Source organism: Pan paniscus, chromosome 11, assembly GCF_029289425.2.
Source record: "Pan paniscus chromosome 11, NHGRI_mPanPan1-v2.0_pri, whole genome shotgun sequence".
Lineage (NCBI taxonomy): Eukaryota > Metazoa > Chordata > Mammalia > Primates > Hominidae > Pan > Pan paniscus.
Window position 1 is genome coordinate 118149119 of NC_073260.2, and position 17757 is coordinate 118166875.

The 17757-nt window shown below is 42.0% G+C and overlaps 1 protein-coding gene and 1 long non-coding RNA gene across 3 annotated transcripts in view; one reads left to right on the forward strand and one right to left on the reverse strand.

Moving 5' to 3' along the window:
• UHRF2 (ubiquitin like with PHD and ring finger domains 2) overlaps nt 1-13931 on the reverse strand; it is a 93428-nt gene extending 79497 nt beyond the window's left edge. For both annotated transcript variants that reach the window (XM_055092175.2, XM_003823388.5), the window contains exons 1-2: nt 13425-13931; nt 6218-6448 (exon numbers count right to left, since the gene is read on the reverse strand). In XM_055092175.2, coding sequence (XP_054948150.1) covers nt 6218-6448; nt 13425-13577 — 384 coding nt within the window. In that variant the 5' untranslated portion in view covers nt 13578-13931. The remainder of the gene's footprint in view (nt 1-6217; nt 6449-13424) is intronic.
• Nucleotides 13932-14070: 139 nt separating this feature from the next.
• Nucleotides 14071-17757, forward strand: part of LOC134728586 (uncharacterized) — a 194391-nt gene continuing 190704 nt past the window's right edge. Inside the window, exon 1 of the long non-coding RNA XR_010109169.1 lies at nt 14071-15213. This is a non-coding gene — a long non-coding RNA (uncharacterized LOC134728586). The remainder of the gene's footprint in view (nt 15214-17757) is intronic.

Sequence of the window (17757 nt, forward strand, 5' to 3'; positions counted from 1 at the left end):
TGTTTACCTATGCCAGTTTCGAATAAAGTTAATTTGAAAATTCATCCTTTGTACCTGCTTATCATGATGTTCAAAGAATATTTCAGTCAGAAGGAAAAGTCCAAAAATGTTTGCTCATCCATAAAGCAATTTCAACTATAGAAAGCTCTACATGTAGAAAAAAAATATATTTACCAAGTGGCATAACCAAGAATTCAAGACAAAAGCAATACAATGCCCAATTTTTAAGTGACTTATAATCAACTTAAAAGTTTTTATATATTAACTACTCAGACTTGCACTATGGGAAATACAAGAAACCCAATGCAAATATAAAACAAACCAATTCAAGCCAGGCACAATGGCTCATGCCTATAATCCCAGCACTTTGGGAGGCCGAGGCAGGTGATCACCTGAGGTCAGGAGTTCAACACCAGCCTAGCCAACATGGTGAAATCTCGTCTCTACTGAAAGTACAAAAATTAGCTGGGCATGGTGGCGGGTGCCTGTAATCCCAACTACTCAAGAGACTGAAGCAGTAGAATCGCTTGAACCCAGGAGGCAGAGGTGGCAGTGCGCTGAGATGGCTCACTGCACTCCAGCCTGGGCAACAGAGTGAGATTCCATCTCAAAAATAAAATAAAATAAAAATAAAGCAAATCATTTCAAAAGTAGCAGCTTCTAAATGGTTTTCAGTTTAGTCAACAAGTCAGTATGTGATAAAAATTCTGTGAAGGCAGAATACCGATTACAAACATATGCTAGATATCCACCTATTTATGGAATGAGCTATCCAGAAATATGTACTTCTATCTGAAAAATATAAAGGCACCAGTCAAAATTTCAAATACCTATGACAATTACTAAGGTTCATCCCCCAGAAAGTAAATAAATCTACAGTAGCTTCAACTAAGATTAAACACAGCTCTAAATTTATTATTGTATGAACAGCAACCTTCTGAGAATTTTATTACTAGATTCCAATGTGCTCCTAAATGGGGAAAGGGAACCTTAATGTAAAATTTACTTGCCAATTTGTATAACCAAGCAGCAGCTGAACTGAAATTTGAAACCAGGTCTCCTGGCAAAGCTCAAGTCTTTAACATCTATACGACATAGTAATAGGAAATAGAAGAGATGTCAAATAGAGTTTAAATTCTGTAGTTCACAGCCAAAGCACTAACACTGAAAATAAAAAGCAAAGACCTCCTGAGAGAAGTAATTTCTCCTGATGCTCTTCCGAATTAGATTGGGGAGGGAAGAGGAAGGAATAGTGGAGTATTGAGAAGTTTGCTAAACAGAAATTGAAGTTGACCCGCACTGCTGAACTTTGATTAATCTCAGATGTGCAGATACACAAACTGGCCCTCCTTTGAAAGCAAATCCATCCTGTCACTGCCCAAACAATCGATTCAAAAGCAGCAGCTTCTAAACTCTGGTCAAAGATGAAAAGTAATAATGTAAGCTTAATATACAGATAGTTACATAAATATTCATAGATGTATATATACACAGGTTAGTACAAATATGTATTATTTCCTTGCTGTCTGTTGAAGGCTCTAAAAGCAATGACACACCAACAGTAAGAAGCATACCTAGAGCCGAGATCTTGATTTTTTTTTTTTTTTTAATTTATTTACTTTGAGACGAAGTCTCACTCACCCAGGCTTGGAGTGCAGTAGCGCGATCTCGGCTCCCCGTAACCTCTGCTTCCTGGGTTCAAGTGATACTCCTGCCTCAGCCTCCCGAGTAGCTGGGATTACAGGCATGTGCCACAACGCCCAGCTAATTTTTTTTTTTTTTTTAATTTTCAGCAGAGATGGGGTTTCACCATGTTCACCAGGCTGATCTCAAACTCCTGACCTGTAGTGATCCACCCTCCTCAGCCTCCCAAAGTGCTGGGATTACAGGCATGAGCCACCGCGCCCGGCCTCTATCATTTGACAATTAAAGGAAACAGGGAACCTTGGAGAAATGGTTGATTCTAGGACTGAAGCAGGAAATATACAAGATGTACCTGAAGCATGTTGTAGTGCCAGAAAGTAAGATAATGCTTAAGAAAAACAAAACACCCACAATAATGGGGGTATGTCAAAGGGACATAGCCATCAAATAAACGAGTTTCTAAAGGCCAAAACTGGAACAATTTGATCATGAGTTCATACTGATGTAAATGTCTGAATAAATACACCTCCCATGTTGAGTAATTTTAACTAATTTTTTGTAGATACTCTGCCCTCAAGGCAGTGAAGTACATTAACTTCCCACTCCTTAAGTGTGGACTGTACAGTGACTTCCTCTCAAACAGTACAGTATGGAAAGACAGGAAGGAGGTGTGGGAGTAGTTTAATAGTGGAGAAACTTGACAAACACTACCCCAGCCAGATGATTAAGGTTCACATCAGTGTTAATGTTATTATTGATGTAAAACCTAAGTTATACTTAGCAAATAGAATACTGATAGTATGTGCCCTATATACGTGATGAAAATACCTCTGCGGTCTTCCTCCCCAAAACAAACCCAGACAAATAAGGAAAACAAATGAATCCTAATAGGGGGAGATTTTACAAAATATCTGACCAGAGCTCCTCAAAATGGTCACGGTAATTGAAAAAAAAAAAATCCTAAGAAATTGTCACAGTCAATGTCAAAGGAGATTTAAAAACTACACACAGTATAGTATCCTAGTGGGATTCTGGAACAAAAAGAGGACATGAGGTAAAAGCTAAGAAAATATGGGTCATTAATTTCAACAAATACACCATACTAAGATCTTAAGAGGGAAAACTAGGTGTGGGATATATGGGAACTCTGTCTACTATCTTCAATTTTGCTATAAATCTAAAACTGTTCTAAAATAAGTTTATTTTAAAAGTAATGACGGAGGTGGTAACACAAATAAAAAAGTAATAATGTAAAAAATGTATTAAGTATTGGTATTTAAAAGGTGGATGAAATCAGAGTAATATAGAAAAAAATGGCAAGTTGGCTTTCAGTGCTAAAAATTCTCTCTTAATTGTGACCACTATATAGCACTGTTTTAATTTACGTAAGTCTTAACTTATTCCCAGATTCTACCTTTTGTTATTGCAAATTTTTTTCCTGTTCTAATTCACGTATTAATTCCTTGAGCTATCAGTAGCTCAATGTTAACTTTGAAGATAGCCACTTTAGTGACTGCTCATAACTTTCTAAAACATTTTCTCAGCTCTCCCAGGTATCCATAGGCTGCAACTTTGCCTTCTCTAATATTTACACTTTATTTTGTTCTCTTGCCTAATTGCATTATCTAGTACTTCCAGAAAGATGTCAAGTAAGGAAGCATGAATTGGCTTCCTTGTCTAGCTCGTCTTTAAAGGGAATACCGGTATAGAATGTGGTTTAAAATATTAACCTATTCTGTCTATTCCTCTTATCAAGAGTTCCTTTTTTTTTTGATACTGAGTCTCACTGTGTCGCCCAGGCTGGAGTGCAGTGGCACGGTCTTGGCTCACTGCAACCTCTGCCCTCCAAGTTCAAGCAATTCTCCTGCCTCAGCCTCCGGAGTAGCTGGGATTACAGGCACCTGCCATCACGTCCAGCTAATTTTTTGTATTTTTAGTAGAGACGGGGTTTCACCACCTTGGCCAGGCTGGTCTTGAACTCCTGACCTCATGATCCACCCGCCTTGGCCTCCCAAAGTGTTGGGATTACAGGTGTGAGCCACCACGCCCGGCCAAGACTTTTCTTTAAAAAAAAAAAAAATCACGAATGACTCAAATTTGTATTTAAATGCAGAAAACATTTTACATTAATATGTTTTCTTTGGCTTATTAGTACAATGAATTATATTGAAACATTTTATAATAATGAACTGTCCCCACATCCTGACAAGCCATATTTGCTTAAAGTAATATATTTTTAATAAGCAGCCATAATTTTTTAAAAGCAAGTTAAATCAGCGAATACAGCCATAATTCTATTTGCTGACTAGAACTTAGGTTTTATGTCAATGTTAGTGAAGCTGATGTGCTTTTTGTCATGTTTTAGTATCAGTATTAAACTCAATTTATAAAGCAATAGGAAGCTTTCCTTCTTTATGTTGTAGGTCAACTTAGGTAACATTATAATGATCTACTCCTCATAGGTTTAAAACAATTCAGCCATCCAAGCCTGGTACTTTCTTTGGAAACATGGTTCTATCTCTTCTTAATCTTTCTATATACATATGTAGATCTGTTGGCATTTTTCCATATATCTAAAATTATCTCCATTTGAATAATCTTGAATAATTTACTTCATCTACCAATTTTTTGGTCTTAAATGCTTTGAAAAACAGTATAGGTGCCCATTTATCCCAACTGATAAGAATTAAGAAGTTACAAAGATAGGAAAGGATAAAGCAAAACTGCCATTCGATTATTTCTACACAATTTATTAGATTTGAAAAGGTTGCTGGTTACAAAAGCCAAATAAATCAATTTCATTTCTCTATATCAGCAAACAGATTACTATTTTAGAAGATAACCATATATAATAATTGCATCAAAAACAAAGCTACCAGAAATAAAGCAAAATATTAAATATGTAAAGAAAGAACTAATTAAGATATCAAAGATCTAAGTTAGCCGGGCACGGTGGCTCACGCCTGTATCCCAGCACTTTGGGAGGCCGAGCAGGAAGATCACTTGACCCCAGCAGGTCAAGGCTACAGCGAGCCGTGTTCACGTCACTGCACTACAGCCTGGGTGACAGAGCGAGACCCTGTCTCAAAAAAAGAAAAGATCTAAGTTAATGGAGAAGTCAAGTCTTTTAATGTTCATGAATTAAAAGACTCAACATTGTAAAGATGTCGATTCTCCAAGCTGATCTATAGATGCAATCTCCATAGAATCCCATCAGATTTGTAGAGCTTTATATGCCATTTCTACGGTTTTTGTATGCAAATATTAAAAGCCAAGAGACCCTGAAAGAGAAAAGAAATTGGGGAGATAGGAGAAAGGGAGATCCAAACAGTCTATAAGGCTACAGTACTCAGAACTGTAATCCCAGCACTTTGGGAGACCGAGGAGGGCAGACGAGGAGGTCAGGAGTTCGAGACCAGCCTGACCAAAATGGTAAAATCCCGTCTCTACTGGAAATACAAAAATTAGCAGGGCATGGTGGTACGCGCCTGTAACCCCACTACTTAGGAGGCAGAGGCAAGAGAATAGGAACACACATAGACAAACAGACCAATGGAACGAAGTACAGTAGTTTGGCAGTACCCTGTGGGTGAACAACTAGCACTTCTATTCCTAGGTAGAAATTCTTGAACATATGCACTAGGTTAACAGAAGGTTCAAAACAGCACTGTTTAAAACAGATGAAACTGGAAACAGCCCAGATATCTATGAATTATGGATTAAATATACCGTGGTATGTTAATAAAATGGAATGACATAATAGTGAAAAGGAATAAAACACAGCCATATGCAGAGAATCTTTCAATGCTGAGAAAAAGTAGAATTCCATTACATAAAATTCAAATACAGACAAAACATACTGCCTAGAGAAATATACATAAGTAGCAAAAATAAAAAACAAAAAGTATAAAAAAATAAGCAGTTTACCTCTTAGGGAGACAGAGAGAAGTGTTCTGATAGGGACACACACGAGGCTTTAAACAGGTATTTAAGGCTGGGCGAGGTGGCTCACCCCCGTAATTCCAGCACTTTGGGAGGCTGAGGTGGGCGGATCACCTGAGGTCAGGAGTTCGAGACTAGCCTAGCCTACATGGTGAAACCCTGTTTCTACTAAAAATACAAAAATTAGCCGGGTGTGGTGGTGCACGTCTGTGATCCCAGCTAATCAGGAGACTAAGGCAGGAGATTTGCTTGAACCTGGGAGGCAGAGGTCATAGCGAGCCAAGATTGCGTGCGCCACTGCACTCCAGCCTGGGTGACAGAGCAAGCCTCCCTCCGTTATCAAAACAAACAAACAAACAAACAAAAAGTATTTTAAATCAATCTACTTCTTAACCTTGGTGCAATTACCCAAGTATTTCCTTTATTGCTCTTTAAACTGTACATATACATCTTGTACATTTGTCTACGTATTTCATATCAATTTTTAAAAGACTACTTTTAAAAGTTATGATATTAACATCCCAATCTTTACTTTCAAATGGCAATCAATGTTTACTTATTCAAAACATCCTGAACAGAAAATAAATTTATTTGTATTCTCACAACAGTAAGTCTGAAGAAAACAACATACCTTATATATTCCAAAGCCAGGATCAATAAGACGGGCACGAGCTGATGTAGATGGCTGATTGGAAGGTCCTACCCTCGGAGCTTTCTTTACTTTAGGTGGACTATTAGAACAGGGTTTAGCCTCAATCTGTGTAGATGTGCCAGGAAGATGATCAGGGTCTGGGCGAACTAGCAGCTGAATTATATCATTCAGTCCAACATCATAATCAAATAAGGTATATCCATTTTCCAACTAGAAAATAAAGAAAGAATAGTGAAATGCTTCTCTAAAATGTATCTTACTACATTTTTAGTTGCTCAAATGTCCTAGCCAAACTTAAAATCCATAGCACTACAATTTAGAGATTTTAAAACCATTCTTAATACTTAATGGCCTCTGATGTCAGTGTCTTCTCTGGACCCCAATACATTCTCTCTCTCTTTTTTTTTTTTTTTGAGACGGTGTCTCACTCTGTCGCCCAGGCTGGAGGGCAGTGGCACGATCTTGGCTCACTGCAAGCGCCTCCTCCCGGGTTCACACCATTCTCCTGCCTCAGCCCCCCTGAAGTAGCTGGGACTACAGGTGCCCATCATCATGCCCGGCTAATTTTTTTTTTGTATTTTTAGTAGAGACGGGGTTTCACCGTGTTTGCCAGGATGGTCTCCATCTCCTGACCTCGTGATCCACCCACCTCAACCTCCCAAAGTGCTGGGATTACAGCGTGAGCCACCGCACCCGGCCATAAATTCTTAATAATTACTCCATATTCACTATAGAGAACACTGCTAGCCATTAAAACAAACAAAAAAAATGGGCCGGGCGCGGTGGCTTACGCCTGTAATCTCAGTACTTTGGGAGGCCGAAAAGAGCAGATGACGAGGTCAGGAGTTCGAGACCAGCCTGACCAACATGGTGAAACCCCGTCTCTAACTAGAAATACAAAATATTAGCTGGGCGTGGTGGTACGCACCTGTAATCCCACTACTCAGGAGGCAGAGGCAAGAGAATCTCTTGAACTCCAGAGGTGGAGGTTGCAGTGAGCCGAGATTGCGCCACTGCACTCCAACCTGGGCAACAGAGGGAGACTGTCAAAAAAGAAAAAAAAAAAAAGCTGGGGGGGGAGGCTGGGCTCCGTGCCTCACATCTGTAATCCCAACATTTTGGGAAGTCAAGGTGGGAGGATCACTTGAGCCCAGGAGCTCCAGACCAGTATGGGTAACCCCATCTCTACAAAAAATAAAAATAAATAATAAAATAAAAAACGTAGCCAGGTGTGATTGTACATGCCTGTGGTCCCAGCTACTCAGGAGGCTGAGGTGGCAGATCACTTTAGCCCAGGAGGTCATGGCTACAGTAAGCCATGATCATGCTATTGCACTCAAGTCTGGGCAACAGAGTGAGACCCTGTCTCAAAATAAACAAATAAATAAATAAATCCCAAAATGTTTCATTGTGGCTGTGACCTTATGACCTACACAGAAAAACTCTAAACTAGATTTAATTTCTCATCAAGTTTTATTTTTAATCAGTGCTTGAATCAACTTCAAGAAATGTGAATTTTCAAAGTTGTTTTATGACCTTATTTTTCAATAAAGACATTAAGTCATCAGCTCAGTGTTTCACTTTTTTAAAAAACACATTAAGTCAAATATGTTATCTTTCTAAAGCATTATCAGTAGGTTTTTGTTTTTTAAGTCAAGCAGAAAAAAAACCAAGAAGGGATAATTCTAATTCTTGCTCATGTTACTTCACTTGCCTGAAGTTCTCTAATTCTATCCATCTGCAAGAATTATCAAGTTTTATCAAGAAGTCTTCCAGGAAGAATAGTGAATAAATTATTTGCAACCCACCGATATTTTGGTAAGGGTTATGGGTTGAAATCCTAATCCATGGTACTTGAGAATGTGACCTGATTTGGAAACAGTCTTTTAAAGAGGTAATCAGGAAATAAATTTAACAAAAGAAATGTAAAACCTACTGTTATGAGCTAAGTTGCGTCCCTGCCAAAATTTTTTTGTTAAAGTCCTAACCCCCAGTACCTCAGAATGTGACTTCATTTTGAGATAGGGTCTTTAGAGAGGTAATTAAGTTAAAACAAAGTCATTAGGGCCCTAATCCAATATGGCTAGTGTCCTCATAATAAGGGGACATTTGGAAAGATGCAGCCGGAAGACAATGTGAAGACACAGGAAAAAGGCAGCCATGTGACTGGAGTGATGTACCTAATATAAGCCAAGAAAGAAAATTTCCGGCAAAGTGTCAAGGGTTCTCCCCCTAGCGCTATCAGAGAACGGCCCTGCTGACACCTTGCTAGACCTCTAGAACTGTGAGACAGTAAATTTCTATTGTTTTAAGCCACCCAGGTTTTGATACATTAGTACAACAGCCCTAGGAAATTAAGTCTCCATTTTGTTTCTTTATAAAGTTCAGTTGGCAATTTCACTATGATACAGTGAAACAAGAAAACTAAACTCCTTTCAGGCCACAACTATCACTTTCCCAGAAACATAATCAATTTTTAAATTGCTCATTTTCTACTCTTCATATGTATTACTTTTCAACACTCACAACTCTAACACAGTAACATCGTATTTGAGAAGTCAACCAAATGGAAATTAAAGTATGTCCTGAATTTAAAACTTTTAATCTACTAGATCAGTAATTTGAACTCAGGTGGTCCAAGAACCCAACAAGCACAATCTCAAACACTACAGGTATTCACATTTGTCAAGTAGAACAAGGGATCAAGAATTTCACAAGTTTCCCAGTCAGGGAATTAAATTATGTACTACCTCACAAGTTACCATGCTTACTCTAAATAAGCCAAAGTAGTATTCCAAGTCAGTAAGCAAGTAAGCCCTGATAAGGATAGGGATGGGGATATTGCTTCCTTGATTAAAAAAAAAAAAAAAAAAAAAGGAACACCCTCTAGTCTTGAACTCCCGTGGAGGGAAAAAAACCCCAAAAAACTCAAGGAGCAAACACTGCATTCACACCATCATTTTGACATTTTCCAACACCCCCACAAAAAAACCCAAACAAAATACCTTACTAATTCTGGAGGAGCTGAAAAAGCATAACATACAACTGACAAACATTATGACTATTTTTAAATGAAAGTGCTTAAAGATAATTAAAAAAAAAACTCTAACAGTATAAAACATGCAAATTAACTAGTAGGATATTTCCAAAAATGAAGATAGCAGTTAAAGTGATAAAACTGCTGGAAATTGAAAGAACATTTTTCCACTTAGGTTTGAGGGACCAGAGTCAGAGGGACGTCGAGGGTATTTCTACAGTCAACTCCTGGTTAGTTTCTACTAAATGACGGTCAGGAGTAAATACAAACTGTTTCAAGTGGTGCTTTTTAAAATTTGATTTGACAGGAAAAAATGTCGTAAGAGCACCATGTCTAAGCATATCACGGCATGAGGCCCTATAAGTTACATCCACAGTAACATATAACCACCTTTCCTCATGCTTGCTATGACAGGCTTTTTAAACCCAGATTATCCACTCCTTCCCTAATTCATAGGTACTCCTCCAGTCTTCCTACAATAGTGACCATTTATCTACCGCAATAACAAGTTCCACACAACTTTATTCCACAAAGCTTCACATATTATGAAGAGCTGTGAAGTGTTGAGATGATTTACTTGAAAAGTACCGAAGTTCTTCCACATTTAATGAAAGTGAAGATTGAAAGTTATCTCTGACACTCAAATTAAGCTCTAAGTAGGGAAAAAAGGAAGCGGTCATTTAGAAATCACAAACATCTGTGAGTCAGAAGCATGTAACTTAGGTCCATCAATGTCTCAAAAGCAAATGTTTGAGAACTGCCATACTCGAAGATGGAGATGCAGTATTTACAATACTTAAGAAGCAAAAATGGTTAGGATTTTTTGTCAGACCACTCTTGAAATTTTACTGAGTTGAAAGAAGAAACTCCAGGTAACAAGAGGAACTGCAACAATGATGCAAGGGAATACTAGAAAGCAAATGCCAAGTGGAAGTGGCTGAGAGGGCAGTGGGAAGTCATTCCCAAGCAACTACTGACTAGGGATGCCAGTGAAGGGCAAAACAACTTTCACGTATCCATCACATATTATATATGTTATATACATCATATATAATATATACATAGATATTCCTTTAAATAGGCAAGTACTTTTATATTCTGTGTGAAAACCAAGTGGGAGAGGCAACTTTTTTCTTCAACTATAGTTCATGCCCCACATTGTTATCTATTTTAAGACCACCTCTATAGTGGTAAGGAGTGAAAGAATGACGAGAGAGAATCCTTTAAAATAGGAAAAGCTCTGGATTCTCAAAAGATTTAGAGAGCCACCAACATAATCTCTTCCTTAAAAAGACCCAATCCCCCGCGTGCCTCAAACTCAACTTCCCAGATAAGAATGTTCACAGCATGTTATCCTACTCTAACCAAAACTTATAGCCCTGAATTGCAGGTCTCCATTTTGACCCTCAAATATGGAGTCAAGGCTGGGCACGGCAGCTTACGCCTGTAATCCCAGCACTTTGGGAAGCCGAGGTGGGCGGATCACCTGAGGTCCTGTCCTAGATAGAGACCATCGTGTCCAAAATGGTGAAACCCCGTCTCTACTAAAATACAAAAAATTTGCCGGGAGTGGTGGCGCACGCCTGTAGTCCCAGCTACTTGGGAGACTGCGGCAGGGGAATCGCTTGAACCCGGGAGGCAGAGGTTGTAGTAAGCCGAGATCGCGCCACTCCAGCCTGGCGACAGGGCAAGACTCCGGCTTAAAAAAAAAAAAAAAAACAACAACAAAAAAAGTGGAGTCAATTAACACTGCCTGCTCCAACTTCACCTACATACAGATCACCTGGAGATCTTGTTAAAATACAGATTCTGCTTCAGTAGGTCAGCTTCAGTAGGTCTGGCGTGAGGATTTCAGGTAAAGCTAATGCTGCTGGTCCTGAGAATCCAGGGACCATACTTTGAATAGTAAGAGACCAGTGGGAGACTATCTTTCAACATTCATTTTCTAAACTGTAGTGTTATCAGAATCTCCCGTGGGGTCTTGTTAAATTCAACTACTTGCAGTTCTGGGGTGAGCTGAACATCTATAATAAATATCCACAAGCGATTCTGATACATACCAAAGATTAAAAGCTGGAGCCTAACATACGAATGGAGTATGGGGGGTGGGTACCACTTAAATAAAAATAAACGTATTGTCTACAATTTATGACATTTTTCACTACGTGGCAGTAAAGTATTTTGAAGTAGGGGTACCTTTTTCCAGTGAGGACATGGTATTTTACAGGACGGGGACTTTCTGTGATGCCATTCCAGTAGCTACCTGCTACAGGCTGGCTACCTCATCTGTGGAGCTCCAAAGACCACGAAAGATAACACTGCTTGCCATAGCTACTCGTCAGCGCATAAGAAAGTGAACACACAGCTGGTACCAATGACCTTCCTTTTCTGTTTCCAAGTTAATGGCTGGCACCAAAGGTCTATTCCTCTTCCCTACTGGTTTATTACTGGGCTGAAGAAACCCAAGTAGTGAATTACCCACTAGGACCCTGGAAGAGGAAGTGCAACGGTTATCCTCAGTTTTCCCTGGAATCTGGAATGAGCTTCCTGGTTTACTGAAAGTCTACTTTGTTGCCTTGAATTTAACCCAATCCCATATGTGATAATTATTTTAGCATATTTGATAATAAAGATTTTAAGAGTGTTGCCCAGGAACATCCTTCATTTCTATCTCTGGTGCTGAAATCACCAGTGTCCTAGGAATTCACGTACTATTTGTCCCCAGCTAGAAAATAAAATGCATCAAACGATTACATGCTTTTTCACTTATGATCAAAAGGAAACGGTATCAGCCACTTGAGGCACAGCAAAGCAAATCTATGTAGTATTTAACAAGTGTACAATTATTTCAAAAGCAAAGCTTACAACTAAATACCTGTTTTTACAAGTCAAACACTAAGGAGTCAATACAAAACTGGCTGCAAACACAAATCAAAGGTGCTATAACATTATTTTAAAGAGAGAAAGAAAGGGGAAAAAAAAAGCTCTCTCCTTCCCAAAGTGTAATTTGTTACTATGAAATTTCTGGACAGTCTTCGAAAACTAAGCCTGTGAAGGGGAGGAAAATATTCCTTTTAAGTAGTTTGCAACTGTAGGCTACTTCTACCAAATCAAAGAGCTACACTTACTTTAAACCACAGGATTGGAGCCAAACTGTGGTCTATCAACTCAGGATGCCAACTTTTTAGTGTATTAACAACAACATGAAGACAAAGAAAAATACGATGGGTCTGAGTGGCTAGGGATATAGATTATAAGAGACTTGTGGAATAGGAAAAAAACTTAGACTGGCCAGACCATAAAAATACCAGAGTTGCCCACAGACAGCCTTCAAGTATGCACCGCTGGCAATGCTGCAGTGCTATGCTTAAAGCGTGAACGAGATGAGTATTAGAAGGCGAGAAGTAAGAAAAGCAAAACAGTCTTATACTCCTTTTCACTTCGGGAATAAAACCCTTGGCTTATATAGGGCATTCGTAAACCCGGCCCCCGGTTAAACCGACAGTTTCTTCATGCCCAGGTCTCTAACCTCCCTCGAGACATTCCAAACCTAGGAAAGGCGGCGAGGGAGAGGGACCAGAAGTTCTGGAAACCCTTCGAATCTTCAGTTTGCGCGAATCCTACCCCAGTCAGGAAGCAGAGCTAGGGTTCTTATTCTTGAGAGCTCAATGCCCGAGTTTCCCCTGTTTGAGAGCCGAAGACGCGGAAGAGCCGCGGAAGCCAGGCGGACGCTCAGCCGGGTGAGCCAGCTCTCCGGGTCTCCCGCGCGGTGGCATGGCCGCCAGAGCCCTCTGCCCTCCCCGCCCTCTGGGGGCCCCAGGCCCCGCCGAGCGCGGGAAGCGAGGGACCTGGGCACCCAGTGCCTACGGCCGCTGTCCTACCAAATACAAACGGCGAGATATTTGCGCTCCGGACGCCCTCACTTCTGACCCCGCGCGGCGCACCTCCAGTTGGGGCTGGCAGGGACCCACTCCCCACCATTCGGCGGGACTGGGCCCCGCACCCCGCGCCTCGCGGGGGCTGCCCACCCGCAGCGGAGCCAGGTGAGCCCTGCGCGCGCGGCGCACAGAGCCCTCGGACCGGTGCGTCCAGAGGAGCCCAGCTGTTCCGGCCCCCAGCCTCGCTAGGGGCGCGGCGGGCGCGCCTCACCTGCTTGCCCCGGTAGAAGAGGCGCTGGCATTCGGGCCGCACGTCGAACAGCGCCCACACCCGCTCGCGCAGCTCCTCAATCGTGGCTTTGCGAGACACGTCCTCAATGGTGCACGTCTTGGAGCCATCAATGGTGCGAACCTGTATCCACATCTTGGCGCCTAGAGAGGAACCGGTCCCCTTTGTCTCCCCCTGAGCTCTGGGCGCCGCGCCCCGCCCGGCCCGCGCCGCTTTCCCTGCGGCTCGGGCCCTCAGCGGCAGGCGGGCGAGCGCGCCCACTGGACCGACCGGACGCCGGGCCCGACAGGCGGCGACGACTCTCAGCCCGCGCGCCCGACTAGCCGACTTGAGGAGAGACGACCGGAACCACTCTGAGGCGCTGCCGCAGACACCGCCTCAAAGATAGGAAGAGGCCATGTCTGCGCCGCGCAGAGTGTTTACTTATAGAGCTGGAGCTCCCACATGGAGGTCACGGCGCCAAGCCGGATCTCGCGAGATCCACGCCGGGCTCCGCCTTAAAGAGGAAGCGGCCCGGGAGACGGTTACAGACCCGAGGGAACGAAAATGGGCAGGCGCGGAGAGGGCGGGTCGGAGGGGCGGGGCTACCCAAAGCCGTTAGTTGCCCCACCGCCTGCACCTGGCCACTGGGCACGCCCTCTAGCCTTTGGGTTTCGGAAGATTGCGCGGCTACCCACATCGGGTGCCGTTTTGAGGCCTCGTTTCAGAGCTGAGGGGGCGGGTGCCTCCTCAGGCTTAGCGGATATGGTTCTTTGGTCTCAAAAACACACCAAAAATAAGAAACCCTGGCGTGCACTTGTATAATCGTGGAAAGGGGGCGCGGGCGGGTGCGGCCTAAACTTCTGAGAAAGAACTGAAGGAAATGTGTGCGCTCCACCGCGCTCAACAGGAAAGCTCCCGCCACGCGGCCTGGCGGGTCGGGTCGCCCGGGAAAGGCCCCGGGGGCCCTCCTGCTTCGCGAACACGTTTCCCGCCTGGCCGCAATGCTACTTTCGCGCGGAAACCCACTTCCGAGGGTTTCCCCGTCGCCTGGCGGAGGCGGCAGCTCCAGGCCTATCCTCAGGCCGCGGGTCCCGCTGGGATCGCCCTCTCTGGCTTGCAGCGCTCCCAGCCGGCCCTCCGGCCTTGGAGAAGCCGGGGCAGCTGCCCGAAAGTCCGCTCTCTTAAACTCCGGACATTTCCGTTCGTAGACCTTCCGCGTTAGGGGTGCCTTTGGCCTAAGGGATTGCGGGTTTGCGGGAAACAGTTTTAAATAATGCAGAGCTACGCGCCTCCGAAGAAAGAACTCCAAAGACCCTACTAGGATTAAACCCTCAGAAGTGGGCCCAACGCAGCACTACCTAACAGGGCTTCCCCCATCCCCCCACCCCGCCTTCTTAATCCTTCCCTGCTACAGCTGGGGAGTCGGGGTGGGGGTGAGTGGGTTTATTTTATTTTATTTATTATTTATTTATTTATTTATTTATTTATTTATTTAGAGACGGAATCTCTCTCTGTCGCCCAGGCTGGAGTGCAGTGGCGCGATCTCGGCTCACTGCAAGCTCCGCCTCCCGGGTTCACGCCATTCTCCTGCCTCAGCCTCCCTGGGGTAGCTGGGACTACAGGCGCCCGCCACCGCGCCCGGCTAATAGTCTCGATCTCCTGACCTCGTGATCCACCCGCCTCGGCCTTCCAAAGTGCTGGGATTACAGGCGTGAGCCACTGCGCCCGGCCAAGTGGGTTTATTTTAAATGAAAATATGTCTTCTCAAGAAGGGAGAGAGGATATAAAGGTAAACAAAACAAGACAACTTGGACTTCATATTTGCCAAAATCGGTAACTTAAATATTCAGATAGGTGCTAATTATTCCCATAAAGGTACAGTACCATTTTTTTGTAATAAACTAATAAACAGCTAAAATAATTACAAGTACAGACAAATCCAGTAGTATATCATGAAAAAGAAGAGAAAGGCCGGGCGCAGTGGCTCAGGCCTGTAATCTCAGCGCTTTGGGAGGCCGAGGTAGGCGGATCACTTGAGGTCAGGAGTTCCAGACCAGCCTGGCCAACATGGTGAAACCCCATCTCTACTAAAAATATTTAAAAACTAGCTGAGCATGGTGGCAGTTGCCTGTAGTCCCAGCTACTCGGGAGGCTGAGGCAGGAGAATTGCTTGAACCCGGGAGGCGGAGGCTGCAGTGAGCTGAGATCACGCCACTGCACTACAGCCTGGGCGATAGAGTGAGACTCCATCTCAAAAAAAAAAGAGAAAAAAAAGATGGCCCAACACAGGAGAGACAGAAAAAGTTAACTGCACATACATATTTTGGGTTTCTGCCCTTGTGAAAATTTCAGTCACCTAGAACCTCTAAATATAATTCACTTGTCTACCCCTACTTTAATTAAAGCAAATATTGAGTATTTATTACATATGTAAATGAGATGATATTTAGGTTGGTGCAAAAGTCATTGGGGTTTTGCCATTACTTTCGATGGCAAAAAGCACAATTACATTTGCAACAACCAAATCTACCTAAAGCACACTTACTACCTACCTCAATAAGGCGAAGCTATTTATTATAAGGTTATGCTATTTACTATTATAACGTTATTCTATGGCTTTGTGGAGTTACGTTAGGATTTTTTTTTAGTTACCTCTCACAAAACAAATTACAATCTAGTTGAGATAAGATTTAACAAAAATAAAATATTAAAGAATAACTTAGTACTAAACACTGATGTTGGCGCAAACCATGATTAGAGATGAGAGGAGAACTAGAATGATTAAGAAAAGGGGAACTAGAATGATCTGGAAGCTTAAAGATAACTGTATAACTTGACACGAGTTATGTGATACATTGTAGTAGGAGGCAGCATTTAAATGTTCAGTTCATGGATTGAGATAGACTGGAATTATAATCCCAGTTTTACTGCTTGCTTAAAAATGTGATCTTGTACAAATTACATCCTCAATTTCCTCAATGTAAAATAGTGCTTGAAATAACCTAATGATTGTAAAGTGGTTTGCATACTATCCCTTAGTAGTACACAATAAATTATTTTAGTACTGTTGTTATGGAGAAGATTTAGATAAACAGAGTATGCCCAAAGAGGAAAGAGTGCTTAAACAAAGACAAAAAAGTGTGCATTTTTTACAGGTCAGAAGAGACTGCAAATCAGAGAATGGTTGACTAAATAGAAAAGGGTAGTGTGTGAAAATTAGCATTCAAAGCAGATGATTTTTGTGGGCCCCAGGGAAAAACTAAGACTTTTAAGGAGTAGATGGATGTAATTAAATATGCATTTGAAATAATAGCAAAAGGAATCTGGACAGATGCCTTAGGGAAAAAGTAAGGAAGAGGGACATGAGGGGAGAACTTATTGTCAGAAAGTTTACAGAGGAGGCAATTGTGTCCGTTTTGGTGAAATTAGTGGCGGTAAGTAGGAGAGGAGAGGATGTATTCCAGAGTATTCTAGAAAATTGAGCCTATAAAACTTGTAGGACTCTGGATATAAAGGATGAGGAAAATGGAATGTTGAGAACAGTTCCCAAGTTTCTAGCTTAGGAGACTTAAATTGATGGCTCAAGCAGATGGTGATGCTCTGAACTTGTAGAGGAGGCAAGTCGGGAAAATCCAATGAGTTCCAAATGAGCTGTGTTGCATTTGAAATGCATCCAAAATATAGCATCTGTCTAGCTGGAGATGTCTAACTGACCACTGGAAATAGAAGTTTGACGTATTGAAGAGAAATAGGAAAGTTCTTAAAGAGGGACTTTTTAAGACCTCCTGTACACACTCTTATGAGATTTATCTTTCTTAATGTGATGGGGCTTTAATGGAGAACTGCAGGGGTGGGGAGGGGATAAGACGACTGTCTCAAAATTAGGTATCTACTGAGACTGTATAGGATTTGTGTATAGATCCCAAACAATCTATATTGTTAAGCACAGAGTTTAGAGATGTAAGACTCAAAAATGATGTATTTGTCCTGCAGACCAAATGAATTACATCTGGAAACATAAATTTACATATGCAGTAGGCGACTTAGGGTATACACAAATAACTGCAAGTAATGATTGTATATGTAACAAAATACACCCTTCCTGTGTTTCTCCATGTAGTACTGTGTACTGTTTTCTCTCTTTGCCTGCAGTACTGTTGTTGTGTGCTTAGGCATCTGCCCAGTTGTAAAAACAAAATAGTTCTCTGACAAAAACAGCAATATTAGACAGTTGGGTTTTTTTTTGTTTGTTTGTTTGGTTTTGAGATGGAATCTCACTCTGTTGCCCAGGCTGGAGTGCAGTGGTGCAATCTCGGCTCACTGCAACCTGTGC